The sequence below is a fragment of the Pangasianodon hypophthalmus genome, chromosome 9, assembly GCF_027358585.1.
Source record: "Pangasianodon hypophthalmus isolate fPanHyp1 chromosome 9, fPanHyp1.pri, whole genome shotgun sequence".
Classification (NCBI taxonomy): domain Eukaryota; kingdom Metazoa; phylum Chordata; class Actinopteri; order Siluriformes; family Pangasiidae; genus Pangasianodon; species Pangasianodon hypophthalmus.
The window spans coordinates 8,179,810-8,199,658 of record NC_069718.1 but is presented as its reverse complement, the minus strand read 5'-3'; the positions used below and the strand labels follow the sequence as shown (position 1 = coordinate 8,199,658).

Here is a 19,849-nt window from a genome sequence, read left to right as displayed (position 1 = left end):
CACTCTTTAATCTCTGAACTGAAACTTTACATTAGGGATGGACTTCTGAGAAAATAAAACCACTTATAGTCACTGGCAAGCATTTATATTTACCAGTGTGGTCAGGGGTGGACCCAGGCTGAGGGGCAGCCATTACAACACTTCATCTTTCCTCATATGTAGGTACACCCTATAGGGCACTGCATCTCATTTGCTCCATTGGAAGGGCACTCATTATGACACTTCATCATGTTTCCTCACACATAGGTACACTCTGTAGGGCACTGCATCATGTGTTCTCTATTGGAAGGGCAGCCATTACAACACTTCACCTTTCCTCATATGTAGGTACACCCTATAGGGCACTGTATACACCCTATAGGGCACAAATATTCTCCACTGGAAGGGCATCCATTATGACACTTCATCATGTTTCCTCACATATAGGGAAACCCTATAGGGCACTGCACCACCTATTCTCCACTGAAGGAGCACCTAGAGGGCACTTCAGCACGTTTTCCTGCATATAGAGGGCATTTCATAGCTTTTTTTCCATTTGAAGGGCAACCAATAGGTAACATTATCATGTTTTCTCCACTGTAAGGGCACCTAGAAGGCACCTAGAGGGCACTTTGTCACATTTTTGTCAACTGTAAGGGCACGTAGTGGGCACTTTTACTGTCTCCAAATGTAGCAATAAAGATGCAACACTGCCTACCTCTGCAATATTGCTTTTGCTAACAAGACAGATTAACCAGTGTTATTAGCCTACAAGAACAAGAGCTAGATGCTGACCAATCACAATATGTCACAGCTACAGCAGAGGCTAAATAAGTTCTTAATAACTGTTGAAAAAAAAACAGGATAAAGGTCACAAGTTAATAGTGAAATGGAAAAGTAAAACATGATAATAAATTAGTTTATAATAATAGTAATGATGACAGAGGACAGTTCGCTCTGGATAAGGGCATCTGCCAAATGCCAGTGACCTAAAGAGACCACAATAATCACCAACACTGTTGATTTATTAATGAGGTGTCATGCCTGGGTTATTACACACATACAGGAGAATTTAAACTATCTGTTTATTGTAAGACAAAAAGACATTTCATTTACAATCAGTTTTGTTTACAAAAAATATGTTGGTGTCACTAGATTTGTTTTTAAAATCTGACAGACTGAATCTTATCCCACAAGCAAACTGATTGTAAGTCCATAAATAATTAGAACACATTTGTTCATATTATGCAGGACTGTAGGATGTGTTCTGATCTTCAGTGTTTATCAGGAGTGCATATAGTACACAGTGTACATACAAATACTTTAAATAATGTATTTTGTCCACTGTATTATACAGTGGGTCAGTTTGTTCCAATTTTAAGTAGGTCTCACTTGATTTTTCCATAACAGAAAAAAGGGTACTGAACAGTATTTTTTGCTCCCTGAGGTACAAATAATGTAAATGTGGCCTCAAATGTTCTATAAAATAAGTTTTAAAGCTACATTCCATGGATAAAGATTAGAGAGAGTCCATTTTTTCTAAATAATAAATACTTTAAAGGAGTAGTTTGTAATTTAAGAGCGCTCTGCTGCCTGTAAGATGAACATGATTTAAATCAAAACAGCCTTTCTTCTTAACCCCATCCTACCTTACACTCTCTAATGAAACTACAGAGACCTTGTGAGTTACCATTTAGGAAAACGTAGGAAGAGCTGAACTGGTCTGTTTAGGCTGAAGCTAATTTCAGGGCCAGAAAAATATAATAAAGATGTCTGAAATGAAGAGACAAGCCAAATGCATTGCATGTTGATATTCTAAATCACTGATTTTTTTTTTAAATTTCTAAAATGATATGATTATTACAGGTCTAGAAGCACATTTAAAAAACTGACCAACTGCACCTTTAATAAATCCACAAGAATCCACAAGAACACAAATAAATCCTCAAACCCAGAATCTTTACTGCTACTTAGACAAACGTGTTGTGGAATTAGGACATGAGAGAATCATGTGTGTGTCTCTCTCTCTTTCTCTCTCTCTCTCTCTCTCTCTCTCTCTGTCTTTCTCTGTCTTTGAGATTTTGAGTTTTCTGTGCAGGATGGAGAAACCTTTGAAGCTCCTGAAGAATATGAACCCTTGCCATTTTTCTTCATCCAGTGCTCTGAGGTCTGGCTCTCTAGAGAGGTATCTGAAAGCACTGGTTCAATGTTGCATCACCAATTAGGGCTAAGGATTAGATCATCAATGTTTTTCTTACTCACTCAGCCACAGAAGCAGGGCACATTTTCCATGCACAGGGTTAAGGTACAGCAGAGAGGAACACGGGGCATGGGTGTGATCACAGACCCATATGGGTGACAGAATACACGCGCTTGTCAAGCTGTCACATGGGCCTGTGCTCCATCAGACCTCATCAGACCTCAGGAGTCAGAGACAGCAGAGGAGAGAGGAAGAGAGAGACTGAAACAGTCCAAGAACAAAGGGAGAGCGAGCGAAAGGAGAGCAGTAGATATTCTTCTGCACACTGCACACTGGAGAAACTCAGTCCATCTCCCTGTAGAGATAAAACACACAAAGACACAAACACAAGATGAGCAAAGATTACGTCTCTCAGAGCGAGTGCGGCTCTTCGCCTGCACTGTGACGTCAGTGATTAATGTTTGATGAAAATCATTTGTTCTCGGTGTGAAATCATGCCCGATGGTGTACTGGGAGAGAGAAAAGGCTTGTGCAGTGCCTTTCACAATAATGTCAGTCCTGCTGCTGTGCCATTTTATCTAAGCTGCAACAAACCTGAAACCAAACTGCATACAAGGACATTGATTAAAAACACAGGTCTTTAATATGCGCTTCAGCTCTGTGAATATATGCTGCTCTTTTATATTCTCAGAAAATAAAGGGTACTAAATAGTGCATTTGTCACTCTGGTGGTACGCTCAAGTGTACCTTTATTGTGTATCTTTTACCTGAAATGTGCATATAGTGCACCTTTAAAGTAGTACTCTAAATGCTAATTCAAAGTACAAGGGTTGTCCTTGAGGTCCAGTTATTTACCTTAAATTATTTTAAAGGTAGTACAAGCAAATTACCTGTAGAGGTACAAAAGCTGTGTCTGTTTCACAGCCCAGTGGAACCTTTAGGAAAGGTACACTGAGAATGTACCTCATATTCTCACAAAGAAAGGTACTGTACGTTATTGTTCTCTAAGGTAACACAATCCAATCCACATGTTTAACACACAACACACTCCGTTAATAGTCCTCAGTAGCAGTATAAGCATGCAGAGTTTAGAGTTCACTGCAGTGTTTGTAGCATAGTTTATTGCCCTTTTTGACTTTTTTCCACAAAAATTGGGAAAACTTGTTGGAGTTTGTGGTGTGTTGCCATTGTTACTAGCAGAGGAATAGTTTTGTGTTGCTGCCTCACTGAGAAACAGAACATGCAGTTTGCAGTTTTTGTTTATTGTAATAATGTAATCCAGGATTAAAGGTATAATCAGCAATTTTGGCAGTGGTTATTTGAAGCTAACTGTTTTGAAATTCAGAATTCAAACAAGTCACCTAGAAAAACACCTGAATACCTGAATACTAGAGCAAGAGACAGAGCTTTCTGAATTGACATGGAATATAATTTGCAAGTGAATACAAACTCCTCTTTGTGCTGATTGGTTGGATAATATTGGTCTACCTTTTTAATCCCGTTCACAGAGTCAGGGGCTCCACAGAGACAGACTTTCTCCTCTGAGCTGATCTTTTATTAAAGCTGCCAGAATGTGAGGAGAATTTCATCAAATATTACAAAAATTGTTCTTAAAAATTCCCTGAACCCACCTTTAATTCCCTGTTCACATGTACTGTATCTGATGTATCTATTACATTCATATTATCCACTTCAAGTCACTTTAGATAAAAGTGTCTGCCAAATGAATAAATGTAAATGCATTATTTGCGGATGGTGATGAAAACCACTGATGTGATTTGCCTTACAGCTACACATCCTTGCCGGAACAAGAGTAGAGTTCTAACCTCATCCACTGAAAGAGCAGAGTCAGTCCCTTCAGCTCTCCTGGATTTGCCGAGTCAGTCCCGAGGCAGTCATTAATTATTCATGTAATTACACAGACACTAGTTCTAGATGATGGGACACGCTTCTATTGTTTTAAGAAAACGTGAGCTCATGGATTAGTTTCACAGATGGAATAAAGCAGTTCACTGCACTGGAGGGAAAGGCATCAAAGAGAGCTGGAGTCACATCAGCTCCCAAGCCGAGACTTTGATCTGAGGTAAAGTTCTTTGACTCAGCTAGTAATGAAGCTTGCCAGAGTACTGACTTTACAGTGGCCTGTTTTAGTTTTAAACTTTAAGTGCAAAACTAGTAAAAACAAAAAAAAAAGATAGGGTGTGCTCTTATAGGAAATTAATGAAAGATGGGGTGGTGTGATGAAGTGTACCACCTCAAAGCTTTATTATTTTCCTATATGGTTACAACCTTAACTGTTTTATTCCTCTTATACCACAGCGATTTACCAATGCTAATCATTTTTTATGTATTACAGAACACATCATACTTTTTATCTGTTTACTGTTACATTTAACATTTTACTGTTCATTTACCAGATGCTCTTGTTTTCGCTCTTTCTTGAAATTTATAGGACAAATAAAGCAAATAACAAATAAACCTGTCGTGTGTCCTCAGTGCAGGCTGGTGGTGGTGGTGGTGTAATGGTGGGGGGAATGTTTTCTTGCCACACTGGATAATTAAAGATTGGAAAAAGACCAGGTAATGTATTTCCAATCTTCCCAGGAGATCAGCAGTTTCTGAATACTCAAACTCAAACCAGCACGTCTGGCACCAACAACCATACCTCAGTCAAAGCCACTGAGATCACATTTCGTCCCTCATTCAGTTTGATATGAACATTAACTGAAGCTCCTGACCTGCATCTGCATGGTGTTCCTAGTAAAGTGACCGGTGAATGTATATATCATGTGTTTGATACTGAAATAGAACATATTCACTTGGGGAAAAACAAGGACACACAGTTGATGTGAAGGAGAATCTTTACAGGGCATCTTGTTGCTTTTTTTGGCCTGTGCTAATCTTCATAGCTTGGCTGAATACTGGGTGGCTAAAGTGAAATATTTGTACATATATGATTAATTAAAGCCTGTCCTTATTCCCTTTAAACAGCAACACTGTAATTAAAGAGAAAACTCTAACAATGAAAAAAGTTGTAAAATATTTCTGTTTATAAACTATCCATATCTTTCTACAATGACATTATCCTAGCTTGGTTTGGTTTGTTTAATTAGTGAAATAAATCAGTGGTGTCACTCGGATGACGAAAATGTGTATTGCATTCATGCAAGATGACAACATCTCTCGCTGTAGAAATTAATTGCCTTTTTTGAAAACACTACCATCACCTTCTGAATAAAAGAAAAAGTATGTTCTCCTTGACTAACTGTAAACTGTGGACTACAATAACAGTGTTAAAACACTGTGTTTAATCTGCAAAAAAATCTGTAAAAAAAATAAAAGGGATGAATATTGCCGTTTTATTCGTTTAATCACAGCCCTATTTTTCCATATTATACTGTAATATGTAGTAACTGTTCTGTTCTGCCTAACCTGCATAGGAATGATTTTCTCATCTGGCCCACTTGTTAGTCAAGCTCAATAGCTGTACATTACAGATTGTAGAAATTAAATTCATCATGCTTGAAGAAAAAGAATGTCCAGAACAAGCCAACAGCCCTGTCCTGCAGGCAGACACATGGGGTTGTAACTGAATATGAATACATTATTATTATTACAGATAATATGTTCTAAAATGTTCTATATATATATATATATATATGATAAAATATGATAAAATATTGTCAATTATAAACAACAGTTCCCCGATCTGGGAAAGACACTGTTGTTTTGAAACATAGTTCATAAGTCATATTAGTAAATAGTTTTCCAGAAAGTTCCACAGGGCACTGAGATCAGTTATGAACTTGAGTGATGTAACTTCCAGTCTAAACCACCAAATACAAATCTGAATAAATATATATATATATATATATGCACTAAATAGATACAGATATTAGCATTATGGTACACTGCTACTGAATACACACCTCGATTTCTCCATGGTATCCTTGCTGAGGTAGATGTACCAGTAGATGATGTTAAAGAGGGCGAATGCGAGTGGGAAGAGCATGCGAGCGTACTGGTCAATGACACTGGGGCCAGCCAGCGTAATGTTGGGCGGGATGGCTGAACCCTGCTGCAGGAAGATGGGCAGGCGCATTTTTGGAGCTTCTGAAACTGAGTTCATCCTCCTTCTTTGTCGCTCTCCAGTGCTTGTGTCAGATATCGTCTAGGAACAGAGGAATAAACAGTGAGACGTTAGAAGCATGCATGTGAATAAGTTTCTTATGTCTGGTGATAACGCTCACGATACTTGTCAATTTCCTGTTTATTTCTCTCAAGTTGTAAGCCATGTTTCTTTCTGTAATGTACTCAGTGTTTTCCTACTCTTTGCATTGCCCTTTCATCTGATGATATGTGCCATTCCTGTGTTTGACCATTGCCTGCCTAATGACTTTGGATTTTCAATTGTATTTCAATAACCTATGTACATGGATCCTTGCTCTTCTTAACTGTATGTTACAATAACCATACTTACAATAAACTGAAACTGAATCTGTGCATTAATTTGACAGATGTTGTCTATTGTTAGTTTTTTTTTTTTTTTAGTGTGGCTTCATGCACACTATATATATAATTGATTTCATTTTAAAGTTTTGCTGTTGACAATGTTTCTATTGCTGGGAGCATTAATAAGCCAGTTAACAATAGGCTAGACAGATGTAATGCGGCTATGCAGGTAGCAATTACCAATTATTCTAATCAACACAGGCTACTAAGCAATATTAAACATTATTGTTACATACATATGTAACAATTCAATTCAAATTTATTTGTATAGCACTTTCAACAATTGACTATTTTGGCAGTTATGATTTGTTGGAGCTACCGGGACCTTGGCAGAAAATTTGTGGCACTCTATAACATCTGTCCTGTGCGAAACAGCTGCTAATGTGGTTACAGAATGCCAAATGAAGTTTATAAAGTGCTAAAACATTGCCACATGCCACCCTACTAACAGTCACCATGGAAAATGTGATACACTTGTGCACTGATTAGTGGGTGTGGATTGCAGTGAGACATGCTATCTGATTCCTAGTATTACCTTTGCTCAAAACTAGTCAGAGTAACAGGTCCATCTGGCTGTACAAACTTACTTAACCTTACTTAAACTTTTATTGTCCCCCTTTGGAATGGAATGGAGTACACCACATACAAAGACAAACAAATACAAATACACCAATTATAAACATAATGCTATAATACTATATTAAACATATAATAAATATTAAAAGAAAAGATCACAAAAACCATAACAACTACCTAAAAAACTACCTTTTTCTGTTTGAGTTAAGCAAAGAGATAGCACAAGGTACAAAAGAATATTTAAATCTGTGTGTTTTAGCTAAAGGGACTCCTGAAGGCAAAGTCATGAAGGGAATGCGATGTGTCAGATATAATGTAGTTTGCTTTCCTAAGTACCTGCTTAGTAAATAAATCTGACAACCCAGGAAGTTTCACTCCTAACACTTTACTACAAGTATTAACAACCTTCACCAATTTTTGTTTGTTTTACCTTTAAAGAGGCAAACCATCAAATCAATGAGAATGTTAAAAAGGATTCAACATAAGCCCTATAAAAAAAAACAGTCGTATGGAAATATATGGAATTTAGCTAATTTCCTCAGGCAAAAGAGTCTTTGCTGACTTATTTTTTCACAGTGTATCTGTGTTCATTTCAAAATGTAATATATTATCAATTATAGTGCCTAAATACTTATAACTTTCCAATAATTCAGTAGACTGGTCTTCAGTAAAGGTACTTGAGGTAGCTATATAGTTACACCAAAAACTGATGCACATATCTCTATCATTCAGATATAAACAAGCCTCCCGACACTACTTTACAAAATAGTAAAATACAGGGCCGTGGTCCCTTTCCTACCAACCAACAGACTCACCACCATCATGTCGTCAGAATGTACTGATTCTCAAACTGACTGTGACGCTTGTCACTGTAAAGGATTGATGTAATCGATGTAATTATCAAACCTGACAGACTATTGTTAACTCTAATTCCCTGAGACCTATTAGTAAGGTAGATGCTGAAGAATGCTGAAGAAAAATCTACAAATAAAAGTTGAGCATATTAATCTTTACATTCTGTGCTGGACAGAATAATAAATTTTGTCCCATTTAATAAATATGGAATGGTAGTAAACATGTTTTCTTTCCTGCATGTGAAACGACATGAGTTTGGCTAAATTCTTGAATGAACATTTTTTTTAAAATCACATTTGTATTACACAGATCATGTTCAGGCTTTTTCAACCTGGGAGTAACAAGTTGAAACAGAAATCACTGGTGTTTATAAATCTGGGGGAAAATGGTGGTTTTAATGGCTGTCACATTTTCTCCATTTCTTATTCATACTACCTGCCAAAAATATTCAAACCTATGGTCATAGAAGAGGTGACTCATTTTATATTTTCTGCTATTTTAGAGTAATAATGAAAACATTAACAATGTCCACGCCCAGACATTACAACACTCACACTCACCTGACTTCTAGCACACCTGCTTCCATCTGTTCTTGCAAGCATTTGGCTTATTTAAACTGCTCATTCATGCACACACACACACACACACACACACATACACTTTGCAAGGTTTTCTGTGTGAGCATTATTTTCCAATTGTTTCCCTGATTTTGACCTTTTTGCTCTTGTATGTTTTGTTTTTTTTTTCTATATGGCTCTGTTTGCATGATCGTTTGACCTACTGCATGTTTTTGACCACAAATCTACCTGCTGATTTAGATTTGTATACAGATTAACCTTGTGCTGTCGTACATCCACCTGATTCATGATAAACCTGATGAAATCACACATATGGAATTATAGAGTGACCAAGAAAATCTATCGTTACATACTCTGGGTATCTTCACAACTAGATTGATCTTTCCAAATAGGCTGAGATCCTCACTGCTTCCCAAGCTCTAAACAAAAATGACTTGTTTCATGTTTAAAAAAAACCTACTTATTAAATATACATTTTGTTTCAGAAATAAATGTATATATCGGCATTAAATTTAATATTTAAATTTGTTTCTAAGACATATTTAAATATTAAATTTAATGTCCATGTATATATGTATATTTAATAAGTAGGTTTTAATAAGTAATAATTAGTTATATAGTAGTATATTTAGTAATAAATCTAAATGAGATTTAATGAAAAAGAGTGCATCTAAACTTGTGATTAGTAGTGTACACTCCCACCTTCTCTCACACCTTCTGTTAAGATCCCTAAGTACAGAAAGGGCTTTTGGGGCTTCATTACCATGAATATTGGTGCGTATGTTAAAATAAGTGCTACAGTTATATCTCTACCAACTTTAAAACAATGACCTGAGCAATGGGAAATCTAAAACAGGACAGTCAAAATAAATGTCTGAGGCTGCATTACAGATGCACACCCCTTTTCCTCCTCCAGTATATGCGTCAGAGAGATGGAACAGGGGAGCCGTAGCATCTCAGGTAGGAGAGATTACAGAATAGTCATGCAGCGTGGTTCTAATATGGTCGCTATTTTTAAAACGCCAGGCGTGAGCCGGTCACACGGGAGACGTTCTCTGGAGACAGCGCATGCTTGTGCTATTAGCATATCCAGCTCAGGACTGCAGATACGAATCGCACATGTGCTCAGCTTGTTACAGTGCATACAGGAGTGTCTTACAAATCATCCACTAAATTAATTTCTCCCGTTCGTTTTCCTATGCAGCACACTTGACATGGCTCTGGGCCTACCATGTGGCACAGTTCACTAACAAACAAATGGTGTGGGCCAGAAGGCGGCCACCTCCTTGTGAGTGTTGGCTCGTCTTCATGCTCCTTCCTCACGCCTGCGCCAGAATGCTGTTGCCCTGCCACCATAACCTTTGGATCGCTCACTAGGGGTTCAAGCCCAGATGTCCATGAAGCTGTTCTCTGGCTGTGAGCTTTATAAATAAATTGAATTATTGAAATATTGCTTTCACATCTGCCTCTGTCAGTGTATGTGGGTCTAATGTGCGTGAAGCTTTTAAAATCATCCAGGGAGTAGTTACAAGTCAGAATTCCAGGATTTGTGTTCATCTAGATGTTATGCCACTCACTTCTGAGTAATGAAACAGCTACAGGATAACATTACTATTCCTGCCACCATTGCTTATTACTTTTACTTATTATTTACTTATTATATTACTACACAGTGGATAAGTTAATAAGTAAAATAATTCAGAGGTGATGATGGGCTCAAATAGTAGGGACAGGGTTCAGATGTATAGATGTATACATTTATAAACCTACTTTTTTTGGCTCAGGAATGATACCTAGTTAGCCTAGCTAGCAACATTTTTTTCCCAAAATGTCATTAAATTGCTCTGGAGGTGTCCTAACCCCAATTTCCAAACCAAACTGTATTTTGGCATTTAAAAAAAAAACAATAAAACCTGCATTAAGCAGCTAGTTTAACTAGCAAGTAGTTTAACAAATGTAATGCTGCAAAAATTTAATTCCACAATTTAAGGCTGTGGTTCTCAAAAGATTAACAATTCTACATTTTTCAAAATTTTTACAACAGAAACAACATCATATTAGAATAAGTGCATTAATATAAACCTGTGATTTGAATTACAGCCAACACTATTCTCTGAGCAGCTATCATAAAGGAGAAAATCGAGAAAATTCAGCAGCACTGTGGTGTAAATTAATTTAAATTTGTTTTAATGTAAATATCTGAATCTTTATCTAGGGAACGTGTTAATGTGATTTGAATGATGAACATTTCAGACTGGTTTGTGTTCTGTGAGTGGAAAGTTCAGGAATAAAAAGCTCTAATGGCTCCAGTAAAGAAATATGATGATACACAGCTGTCTGATGTGTCTAATATTTGAATAGTTGGACTATATTATTCAATAAGAAGAGGGACTGTGGATGTTTTTTCTACATCAAAAAGGATTTCTTCCTACAAATGCTCAATGCTCAGAGTTCTCATATTAACACTTGCAGTTATATTTGGCCAGGTTTCACCGAATACAGATAGAAGTACTATTTATAAATTCTAAGTATGACGCAACATTAGTATAGGACTGCAGTGTTTACCGACTCATCTTCATCGTCACTCCCCTCAGCGATAGACTCCAGCACAGAAGCTCTGGAGAGTCGACGTCTCATCCTGTTGGCCTCCAGCGTGGCAAAGTAGTTGACAGCAGCAAACTCGACCAGGGCCGAGGCCACAAAGGCGAAGCAGACGGCAATGAACCAGTCCATGGCTGTGGCATAGGGCACTTTGGGCAGGGAAGAGCGTGCGCTGATGCTCAGTGTGGTCATGGTGAGGACAGTGGTCGCTCCTGCAGATCAGAGTGGATTAGAGAGGGTGTAAATGAAGAGGATGCAACCAAATTATGTAGATACAGTGTGATTACAGGCATTAAATCTAGCTAGCATACTAACATTATCTAACAAATTCTTTGCTACTAACAATCTGCCTTTTCTGGAATTTTCTTTTCCAATTCAGGGAGATCATGTTAATGATAGAAAAAGTCAGACTAGGGAGTATAATTTTACCTTATTTTATATTATGTATTATATATTATTTTATATGATTTTATATGCCTTTCTCCTTTGATTTCATAGCAGTCCAACTGTAACATATATTTTAACCAGAAACTATCTACATTTAAATATACTCAAGCATTCAAGAGTAAAAAGTAAATATACTGTCATTTTAACTGATGATCAGTTTTTTCTTCATCGCCTGTTCATTATGCCCGACCCTGCATGACTTGCTAGATCGCTAAGCAATCACTCATAAGGAAAATATTCTGCTAACTCAGAAAATCCTAGAACTCGTGCTAGTTAGCTAATGTTTAATTACCCTTTTGGAATGAATGTTAACGCACATTAGCAACAAAAAAATTCAATTTCAACTGATTAGAAAAATGTAGCTAGCTAGCTAATTTAATGAGCTAATTTACCAAACCCATCTAGTTAGGTAATTAACCTAGCCAAATTACAAACCTTAACTAGCTCATTTCCCGAACATTAATTTAACTCATCGTACCTCTTTGGATTTGATGGTAGGCAGATACTTGTAATGAGTACTTTAAAGTTCAAAATTAAAATCTAAGAAGTAAACAATGTTTTTTTTTTATTCATTTACTTGAGTAAGAGTACAAGCATTCAATTTTAATAATACTTGAGAAAAGTACAAATCTTACAAACTAACACTCGAGTACAGTGACAAAGTTACTCAGGTATTTTCCACCCTTTAACACTCTTTTCACTTTTTTTTTTTTTTTACTTTTTTCTTAGGCATAAAAACACTGTTTGGGAAGCAGATACACATAAGCACTTCTCATCTTTGGATCTCCTCCAGGTGGCAGGTGAGTTTATAAATTAGACTTGGATTAAATCTGCAACTAAAATCACTTTTTTTTGGCTCAGATTTGCAAACACTAGTCATTCTTCACACTTTTATTGCATCTTGTTACTCTCAGAGCCAAATTCATCTGAACACCATCTCTGTAATATTTTTTTTAAATAAAATTAGTTTTGAAGGTCCATAAAGAAACTGAGCCAAGTGCATAAAGTTTAAAAATTAATACAACAGCATGGTACTGCAACAGGAACCCTAAACTTTTTTAACACCCTAAAGGGTTATTCAGATTGTTCCTTTGAGAAAAGCTTTAAAGGATCTTGAAGGTTTCATGTGCTAAAACCATTAATGATCCAAAGAACCATTAAGGAACCCTTTTATCTAAGAATGTAGGATCATTTGTAAATGATGAAAGATCTAGCACTGCAATCCTACAGCTGGTTAAAGTTGCATGTTAAAGCAAAAGCATTTTAAAATATGATGCATCATGTAATTAACATTGCAGTCATTAGTGTTTGCTCAGCACAGAGATATTTTCTATATTATTAGTTAATATGCTCCAGGGTTGCTGGTAGGTGTACTGCTGACTCTAAACTGCCTCTAGGTGTGAGTGAGTCTGTGAATGTGTGTGTGCAACCGATTGGCGTCCTATCCATGGTGTCTGCCCACTGTGCCCGGGATAGGCTCCGGATCCACCGCCACCCTAATAAAGCTAACAGAGAATTTCTAATTCCAATTATTGTTATTATTATTATTATTATTATTATTATTATTATTATTATTATTATTATTATTATTGTTGTTGTTGTTCACATTCTAATTCAGATTCTTCTTCTTCTTCTTCTTATTATTATTATTATTATTACTATTGTTGTTGTTGTTGTTCAGATTCTGATTCAGAATATTATTATTTTTATTCAGATTCAGATTATGATACAGATTATTATTATTATTAGTAGTAGTAGTAGTAGTAGTAGTATTCTGGATCAGATTCTGATTCTGATTATTATTATTATTATTATTATTATTATTATTATTCAGATTGTGATTATTATTATTCCAATTCTGATTCATTTGCCCTGCACTGATTACATGAGTTAAATGAAATGTGTCCAGCAGAGAAACCACTAAATTCTTCCACTTTCCACCTCTGGATTTTGAAACCTCTGCTTTCAGCAGTCATTGGGTTGTGTGCTGAATGTTCAGTCTTCTGATGCATGACCAGTACCCTCTGCAGGGCTGGAGGAGGAAGTGAAGCAAAAACCTCATCCTAAACAGTACATACAGTATATATTATTTTCTTCCACAAAATGTGCACTATTCCCAATCTACAAGTGTAATCCTGATAAAGAATAAGGAATGGTTGTTGTCTGGTTGTTAAATTGGTTTAATGCATGCTTGAGTATTGTTGTGATGGAAACGTAACCCATTAATGCAACAATGATATAAAAAAATTTAAAAATTAAATTCTGCTAAGATTCTGAGGATTCAATGTTGCACTATATAGTTACTATATAACATCAAATAACATGAAACAATAGTTCTAATGTCATTGGTAAAGAGTTTTTCTAAGTGCACATTAATAATGTCAATAATAATGAATTAAGATTCACAGGCTTAAGCTCATTAAATCACATCCAAGCAGCTAAAATGACCTGTCCATGGTGGCTTAATGTAATTCTTTCCTACCAGCCACTGTGCGAGCAGGCACGGACTCCTTATTGATCCAGAATGACACTTGGGACAGGACAACCACCATGATGAGGGGGATATACGTTTGGATCAGATGATAGCCGAGCTTCCTCTGGAGGAAGAAATGAACCATCTTGACAGAATATTGGCCTGAAAGAGAGCAGGATTGTTCCAGAAGCACATGCACAGAAAATGTTCAATGTGAGGCTGAACTTTTTATGCTGATACTACAAGATAGAAGTGGAGAGGGAATATTCTTGGAATGTCCTGGAAATTAATTGTGAATTTGTTTATTATGATCCACTAATATATTTAAAATATTATAATAATGAATGGTTGTTCTCTGATTGTTAAATTTGTGTAATGCTTGGGTATTGCTGTGATGAAACTATAATGGATTTTAATGCAACAACAATATAAAAAAATTAAAAATTATATGTAAATTATTAAAGAGCACATGATCTACATTTGGTTGTACAAAACATTATGTTGATTATAATTAGAAGACACTGAAGGACATTTTTTAAGTTTCCAGACAATATCTGACCACATTTTTACCAAATACATTGTTTGCACATGTATGAAAAGCAAACAGTATTTAAAATTTTTATGCCGTGCAACAGATTGAGACACCACATTTCTTCAAATCAATTTCAGTAACCTATGAGGACAGAAAGTGAATGATGCACTGGGGAGACGAGAAGGACAGTGGAGCTCTGTATGCCCTTTCTGAATTGTTAACTAGGCCACAGTCCTGCCTTTCAGGCCCATGCCCGATCCTCTCTCTGTGCCACAGTGATGTTGATGGCTTCTCAGCAGGGGGATGCTGCTTTTATGCCTACCTATAAATCTCCCCCTCCTAGGCACTCTATGGCCTCAGAGCCTGGAATAGGCTTTATCCTTCAGTGTTCTTTTTAAAGACAGATGACAGCACGAATTAGCCCTGACCACTTAAGCACCTTAGACTGACACTCAGGGAAGCAGATGACCATCAGTATGGCAAATACATTTGCATTAACTCATTTGGAGACGCTTTTATCCAAAGTGGGGCAAAATACGGTCAGATCTGTCAAGAGTTCACATTTTAGTCAGTGTTTACACAGGCTAGCATTGTTCAGTAACCACTTTATCCTGATCAGGGTGGCACTGGATCTGGACCCTGTCACTGGATCACTGGGCATGAGGTGAGAATACACCTTGAATGGGATACACCTACCAGCATGATTTTGGACAGAAACCTGAAAACCCAGAGGTAACTCCAACAGACATGAGAAGAACATGAGAAACATCACACAGACTGCTCAGGATTAAACCAAAGACCCTGGAGCTGGGGGCAGCAACACAACCTGCTTTGCCACAATGTCACCCACCATTGTTATAAACCCACAGCGAAGAATGATGATGGTAGCATCATGGTGATTTAACCCTGGACTCTTGGTTTCTTCCTAACTAAAGCCCTCATTACCAAGTCACAGGCTTTTGGTGTGTTTAGTTTGAGATCATGTCACACTTTATTTTCACACAGGTCTACTCTCTTCAACTAATGATGTGACTTCTAATGGCAAATGGTTGTACTAAAACCTATTTAGATGTTTCACAGCAAAAGGGGTGAATATTTATGCAATCACAGATTTTATATTTATTTTTAAATAATCTAACAAACTATACTGATTTTTCCCCTCATTTGAATATTATGGGATATTTAGTGCAGATTCTTGAAATTAAGTGTATTTCAGCTCCAGGTTGTACACTATAAAATGTGGTAAGGGAGCAAATACTTATGCAAACCACTGTATTGTAATATAAGCCATGCTAGAACCTCAGAAATGTATATTAACCAATTGCTACCTGTATTGATCTTCAGTATTTTGCTGGAGAGCGTCTGTCCGATGAGGTCGTACTGCAGTAAGTTGGAGGACTCTGGAGGGATGACCACAGACTGCTCCAGGCCTTTCCTCCATGTGTAAACAATCTCACTGCTGGTGTAGGCATCTACAAGAAGCACAAAATGGCAGCAAAGTCAAAAGTCAAGAAGAACTCTTATGAGTATGATGATTGTGATGATGATTAAAGCACTGACAGCTTCCGAAGCGTAGAGGACAAATATGGCCATCCATGGGAAAGTCCGTCAGCATCATGGGACACTCTGCGTTCACAGTCAGCCTGAATATAGAAATGTGTATACAGTGAAAATGTACACAACCCTTGAGTTATAAGAGATTTTATTTCTATGTTAATGTACCTCATGGTGTAGAAGACCGTGCCGTTCTGCATGATGCGGAAGAGCTTGTTAGGTGTTGTCATGTTGTGAGCCAGGGATTTCTTCGAGTTGTGAAAAAAGGTGTCTGGAGTCCAAATCTTGTCCACCATGCGATTGTTTAAGCGCAGGATCTCGATGGGACCGTTAAACGCCAGCCTCTCGTCCACCCACATTTGACGGAAAAACATGTCCATGGTGAATTCCTGTGTGACAGGACACATGCTCTGATCCTGACATGGCCTTCAAAGCTGGAATGTAAAAAATTCTACCAGAATATGAAAGTCTTGATCCCAAATTTAGCAAATCAGCCAAGACATGTTTAGTGTTTGATGACTGATCTGTAGTTTTGCACTGAAGGCCCAAGAATAGTATCAGTCTCAGACACTCCACCCACAACTCATGGCTTAAACATGCTACAGTCTGACTGGGAAAATGAACTTCTGTCAGGATGAGCTTTTCACTGCAAGGTATAGTAACTGGATTAGAAATATCGTGTGGCAAGAAGTTTTGAAGTTGCTCCTGGCAAGAAATCTGCACATATTTGCTGAGAGACAACGGGAAGGGTTTACTGTTGGTCATTTGCAATGTCAGTCAAATGGCTTCTTCCAGTGAAAGTTGATGTTCTTGGCCACAAATATTGATGAAAAGTAAATAATGTGAGACCAGTTGCTGTTGTAGTTGGCATGGTGGAAAAAAAGACAAGGCAGATGGTAAAGAAAGCAGGCTACATGTACTCTGTTAGTCGGAAAATATTTCAGACTGGATGAAGCCAGTCAGCTGAACATTGTGTAAGATGCAGGGAAGTCTTTTTTTTCTTTGCTTTATGTTTTATCACTTCGATATCACATTGTATGAAGTAGAGAGGTGTGCATGGGACTGCTTTTTAATCTCACTCCCTCCCTCGGTTATTTTTGTCATTTAAAGCTAAATAAAATTGAAATAAAATCTTTGAGTGAATTCTGTTCTGACCTGTGGTGTGCAAAAGAGCTGCAGGTCTAACATCAGTATCCGATCTCACTCAGCTAGTTTAGAGTCAGATCAGTAGCACATGTCAGCTCAAAGACACTTGATTTCAGATGCTGCTGAGGATGGAGTTGAACATGGAGGAAAAACCTCACACGCACTGCTGTAGACATAACATCCTCCATCCATGGAAAGCCGCTCATTGAGGAGGATTCTGTTGACGGACATGAGCTTCCACACTGCGCGCTCTCACTTCCAGAATCAGTGATTTCAACTGGGCCATATCTGTCAGGTCGAGTGCATTTTAAGAACTGGTGCATTCTTCAATAGTGTAATATGAAACACAGATTCATGATTTTGAACATTTATTAATAATTTTTTAGTTAATTTTGCCATTAACTGTGTGGCCTAAAAATCACTGAAGCTGGAAATATAATTTATAATGAAGTGCATCTTTGCTGCATAAATAAAGCATCTGAGGATGCGAGAAAATAGCAGTTTGTCCTGAAACAGTTGTTATTTTAACTACATAAAAAAAGATGACTAGTCACATACTTTTTAGAATTACTAGTTGGCTAATAAACATTAGTAGGGTGCAAACTCTACTCAGAAAAAAGAGTGATACTTTAATGAGTGATACTAAAGTGGTACTTTAATTGCTTGTTTAGCATCATAGCTCCAGTGCAAAACTAATGAAACAAATAAAAAACACCAAACATGTCTTGTGCTGAGTAACTACATCTGGCCTAAAGTGTGTAAATGTCATTTTCCACTGAACCGCTCCTTAAATTTAAGAGGCACGTGCATGGTTACTGCATAACAGACTAAATTTCTGACACGTTTTGTCATTGGTTAGAGGACATTTGCTGAATTTGCAACTGCACAGTCTTAATCAGAGATGTGCCAAGGATGTAGTTGATGTTTTAAAATCTTAGTATGTCCGTTTTTATCTTTGAGCTCTAGTCTTAATATTTATACAAAGTACAAACTCTACTGATTTACTGCTTATCCCTGACTCAGATATGTTCAAATAATCTATAAACCATATCAAAGCTGATTTCATGAATGAAATACGAATGAAACATTTTTTTTTTTTACCATTTCAACATCTGACACGGGTCCAAAACTGGTGACAAATATATCTGTTTTGACTTCAGTGACAGAACCTACAGAGGCAATGAAGAACCAGTGGTTAAAGGCTAATAATCCAAATTGGATATAAAAATAAGGCTATGACTTATGCAGTGCAAATACTAGACAGAATTCATTTAGGTCTCTTGGAAAGATTTTTGTCATCTATAAAAATAATGTGTACTGAATACATGTAACGTACGTATAACATATTTGAGCACATTGTTCAATAATAACTCATATTAAATCAGTGTTAGATAGAAAATAATTAGACTGTGGAGAGCCATTGAGAAAATGTCATCAATTTTAAGATGAAAACACAGAACACTGAATCAGCACTAATGAATAAATAAATGAATGCATAATAAAGTTGAGAGAAATATCCGATACATTCAGCAAGAGCTAAACATGGAAGCATGTAACTTTTTCTAAAAGCAAATTAGAAAAATTTTCACTTAAATAAAGAATCACATAAACAAATGCACACACTCTGGAGCTAATCATGAGTTAGAATTGTTATAATTGAGAAATAAAGAAACAGAGAAACACACCTCCTGATCCAGGCCTCAGTCGGTTGTCGTAGCCCTCAAGAAGCTGATCCAGAATCAGGGTGATGTTTTCTGGACTTATCTTCTCATGGTGGTTTCCTATTACATTCCCAATACTGAGGAACAAAACAGTTTATAGATCTATAAACATGATCTATACTCAAATATATATAATGTATATATACTGTAAAAATCAAAACCCTATTTTAGAAGGATAGGGTTTAAAGTTGAATCAAACTTATGTCAAGTGAATTTTATTTTAAAATTAAAATGGCATCAAAACCTCTTCATTAAGGAGTAAAAAGATGAAAAGCTAGTATAAATAAAACACATACAGAAACATATGAAATAGCATTAGATATATGGTTGAACAATAATAAAAGAGAAAAGTAAAAAGTAATGCTTAATAAATTAAGCAATGAAATGTCACTAAAACTGAAAAGAAAACATAAAAACTGAAAGTAGCTATAAATGATTTCAAATAAAGTTAAAAGAGTGCTAACAGCGAGTAAAACCTATGTGCATTTAAAAATTAATTCAGGTTCATTCCACTCACCTGGTTAAAAATAATAAACCTAATATTCTGTCCATTTTGTCCAGGAGTCTTTAAGTGCTAACTGGTGTTTCTTTCAGTAACGAGAGAAACTCCATGACTTGGGTACGAGAGACTGTTTCTTGTTGTGTGACTCTCAGTGTGTGTGTGTGAAAAAGACA

General features: G+C 36.7%; 1 protein-coding gene across 1 annotated transcript; it reads right to left on the bottom strand.

The window, feature by feature from the left end:
* Window positions 1–46: 46 nt before the first annotated feature.
* On the bottom strand, window positions 47–19,814 carry gabra6a (gamma-aminobutyric acid type A receptor subunit alpha6a). The gene is made up of 10 exons (XM_026919624.3): window positions 19,692–19,814; window positions 19,139–19,251; window positions 18,555–18,622; window positions 16,476–16,696; window positions 16,314–16,396; window positions 16,082–16,225; window positions 14,231–14,383; window positions 11,266–11,513; window positions 6,109–6,350; window positions 47–2,534 (listed from the first exon to the last, which is right to left on the bottom strand). The coding sequence occupies exons 1-10, from the start codon at window positions 19,724–19,726 to the stop codon at window positions 2,522–2,524; spliced, it is 1,320 nt and encodes a 439-aa protein (XP_026775425.3). The 5' UTR covers window positions 19,727–19,814; the 3' UTR covers window positions 47–2,521.
* Between the last annotated feature and the right edge of the window lie 35 nt (window positions 19,815–19,849).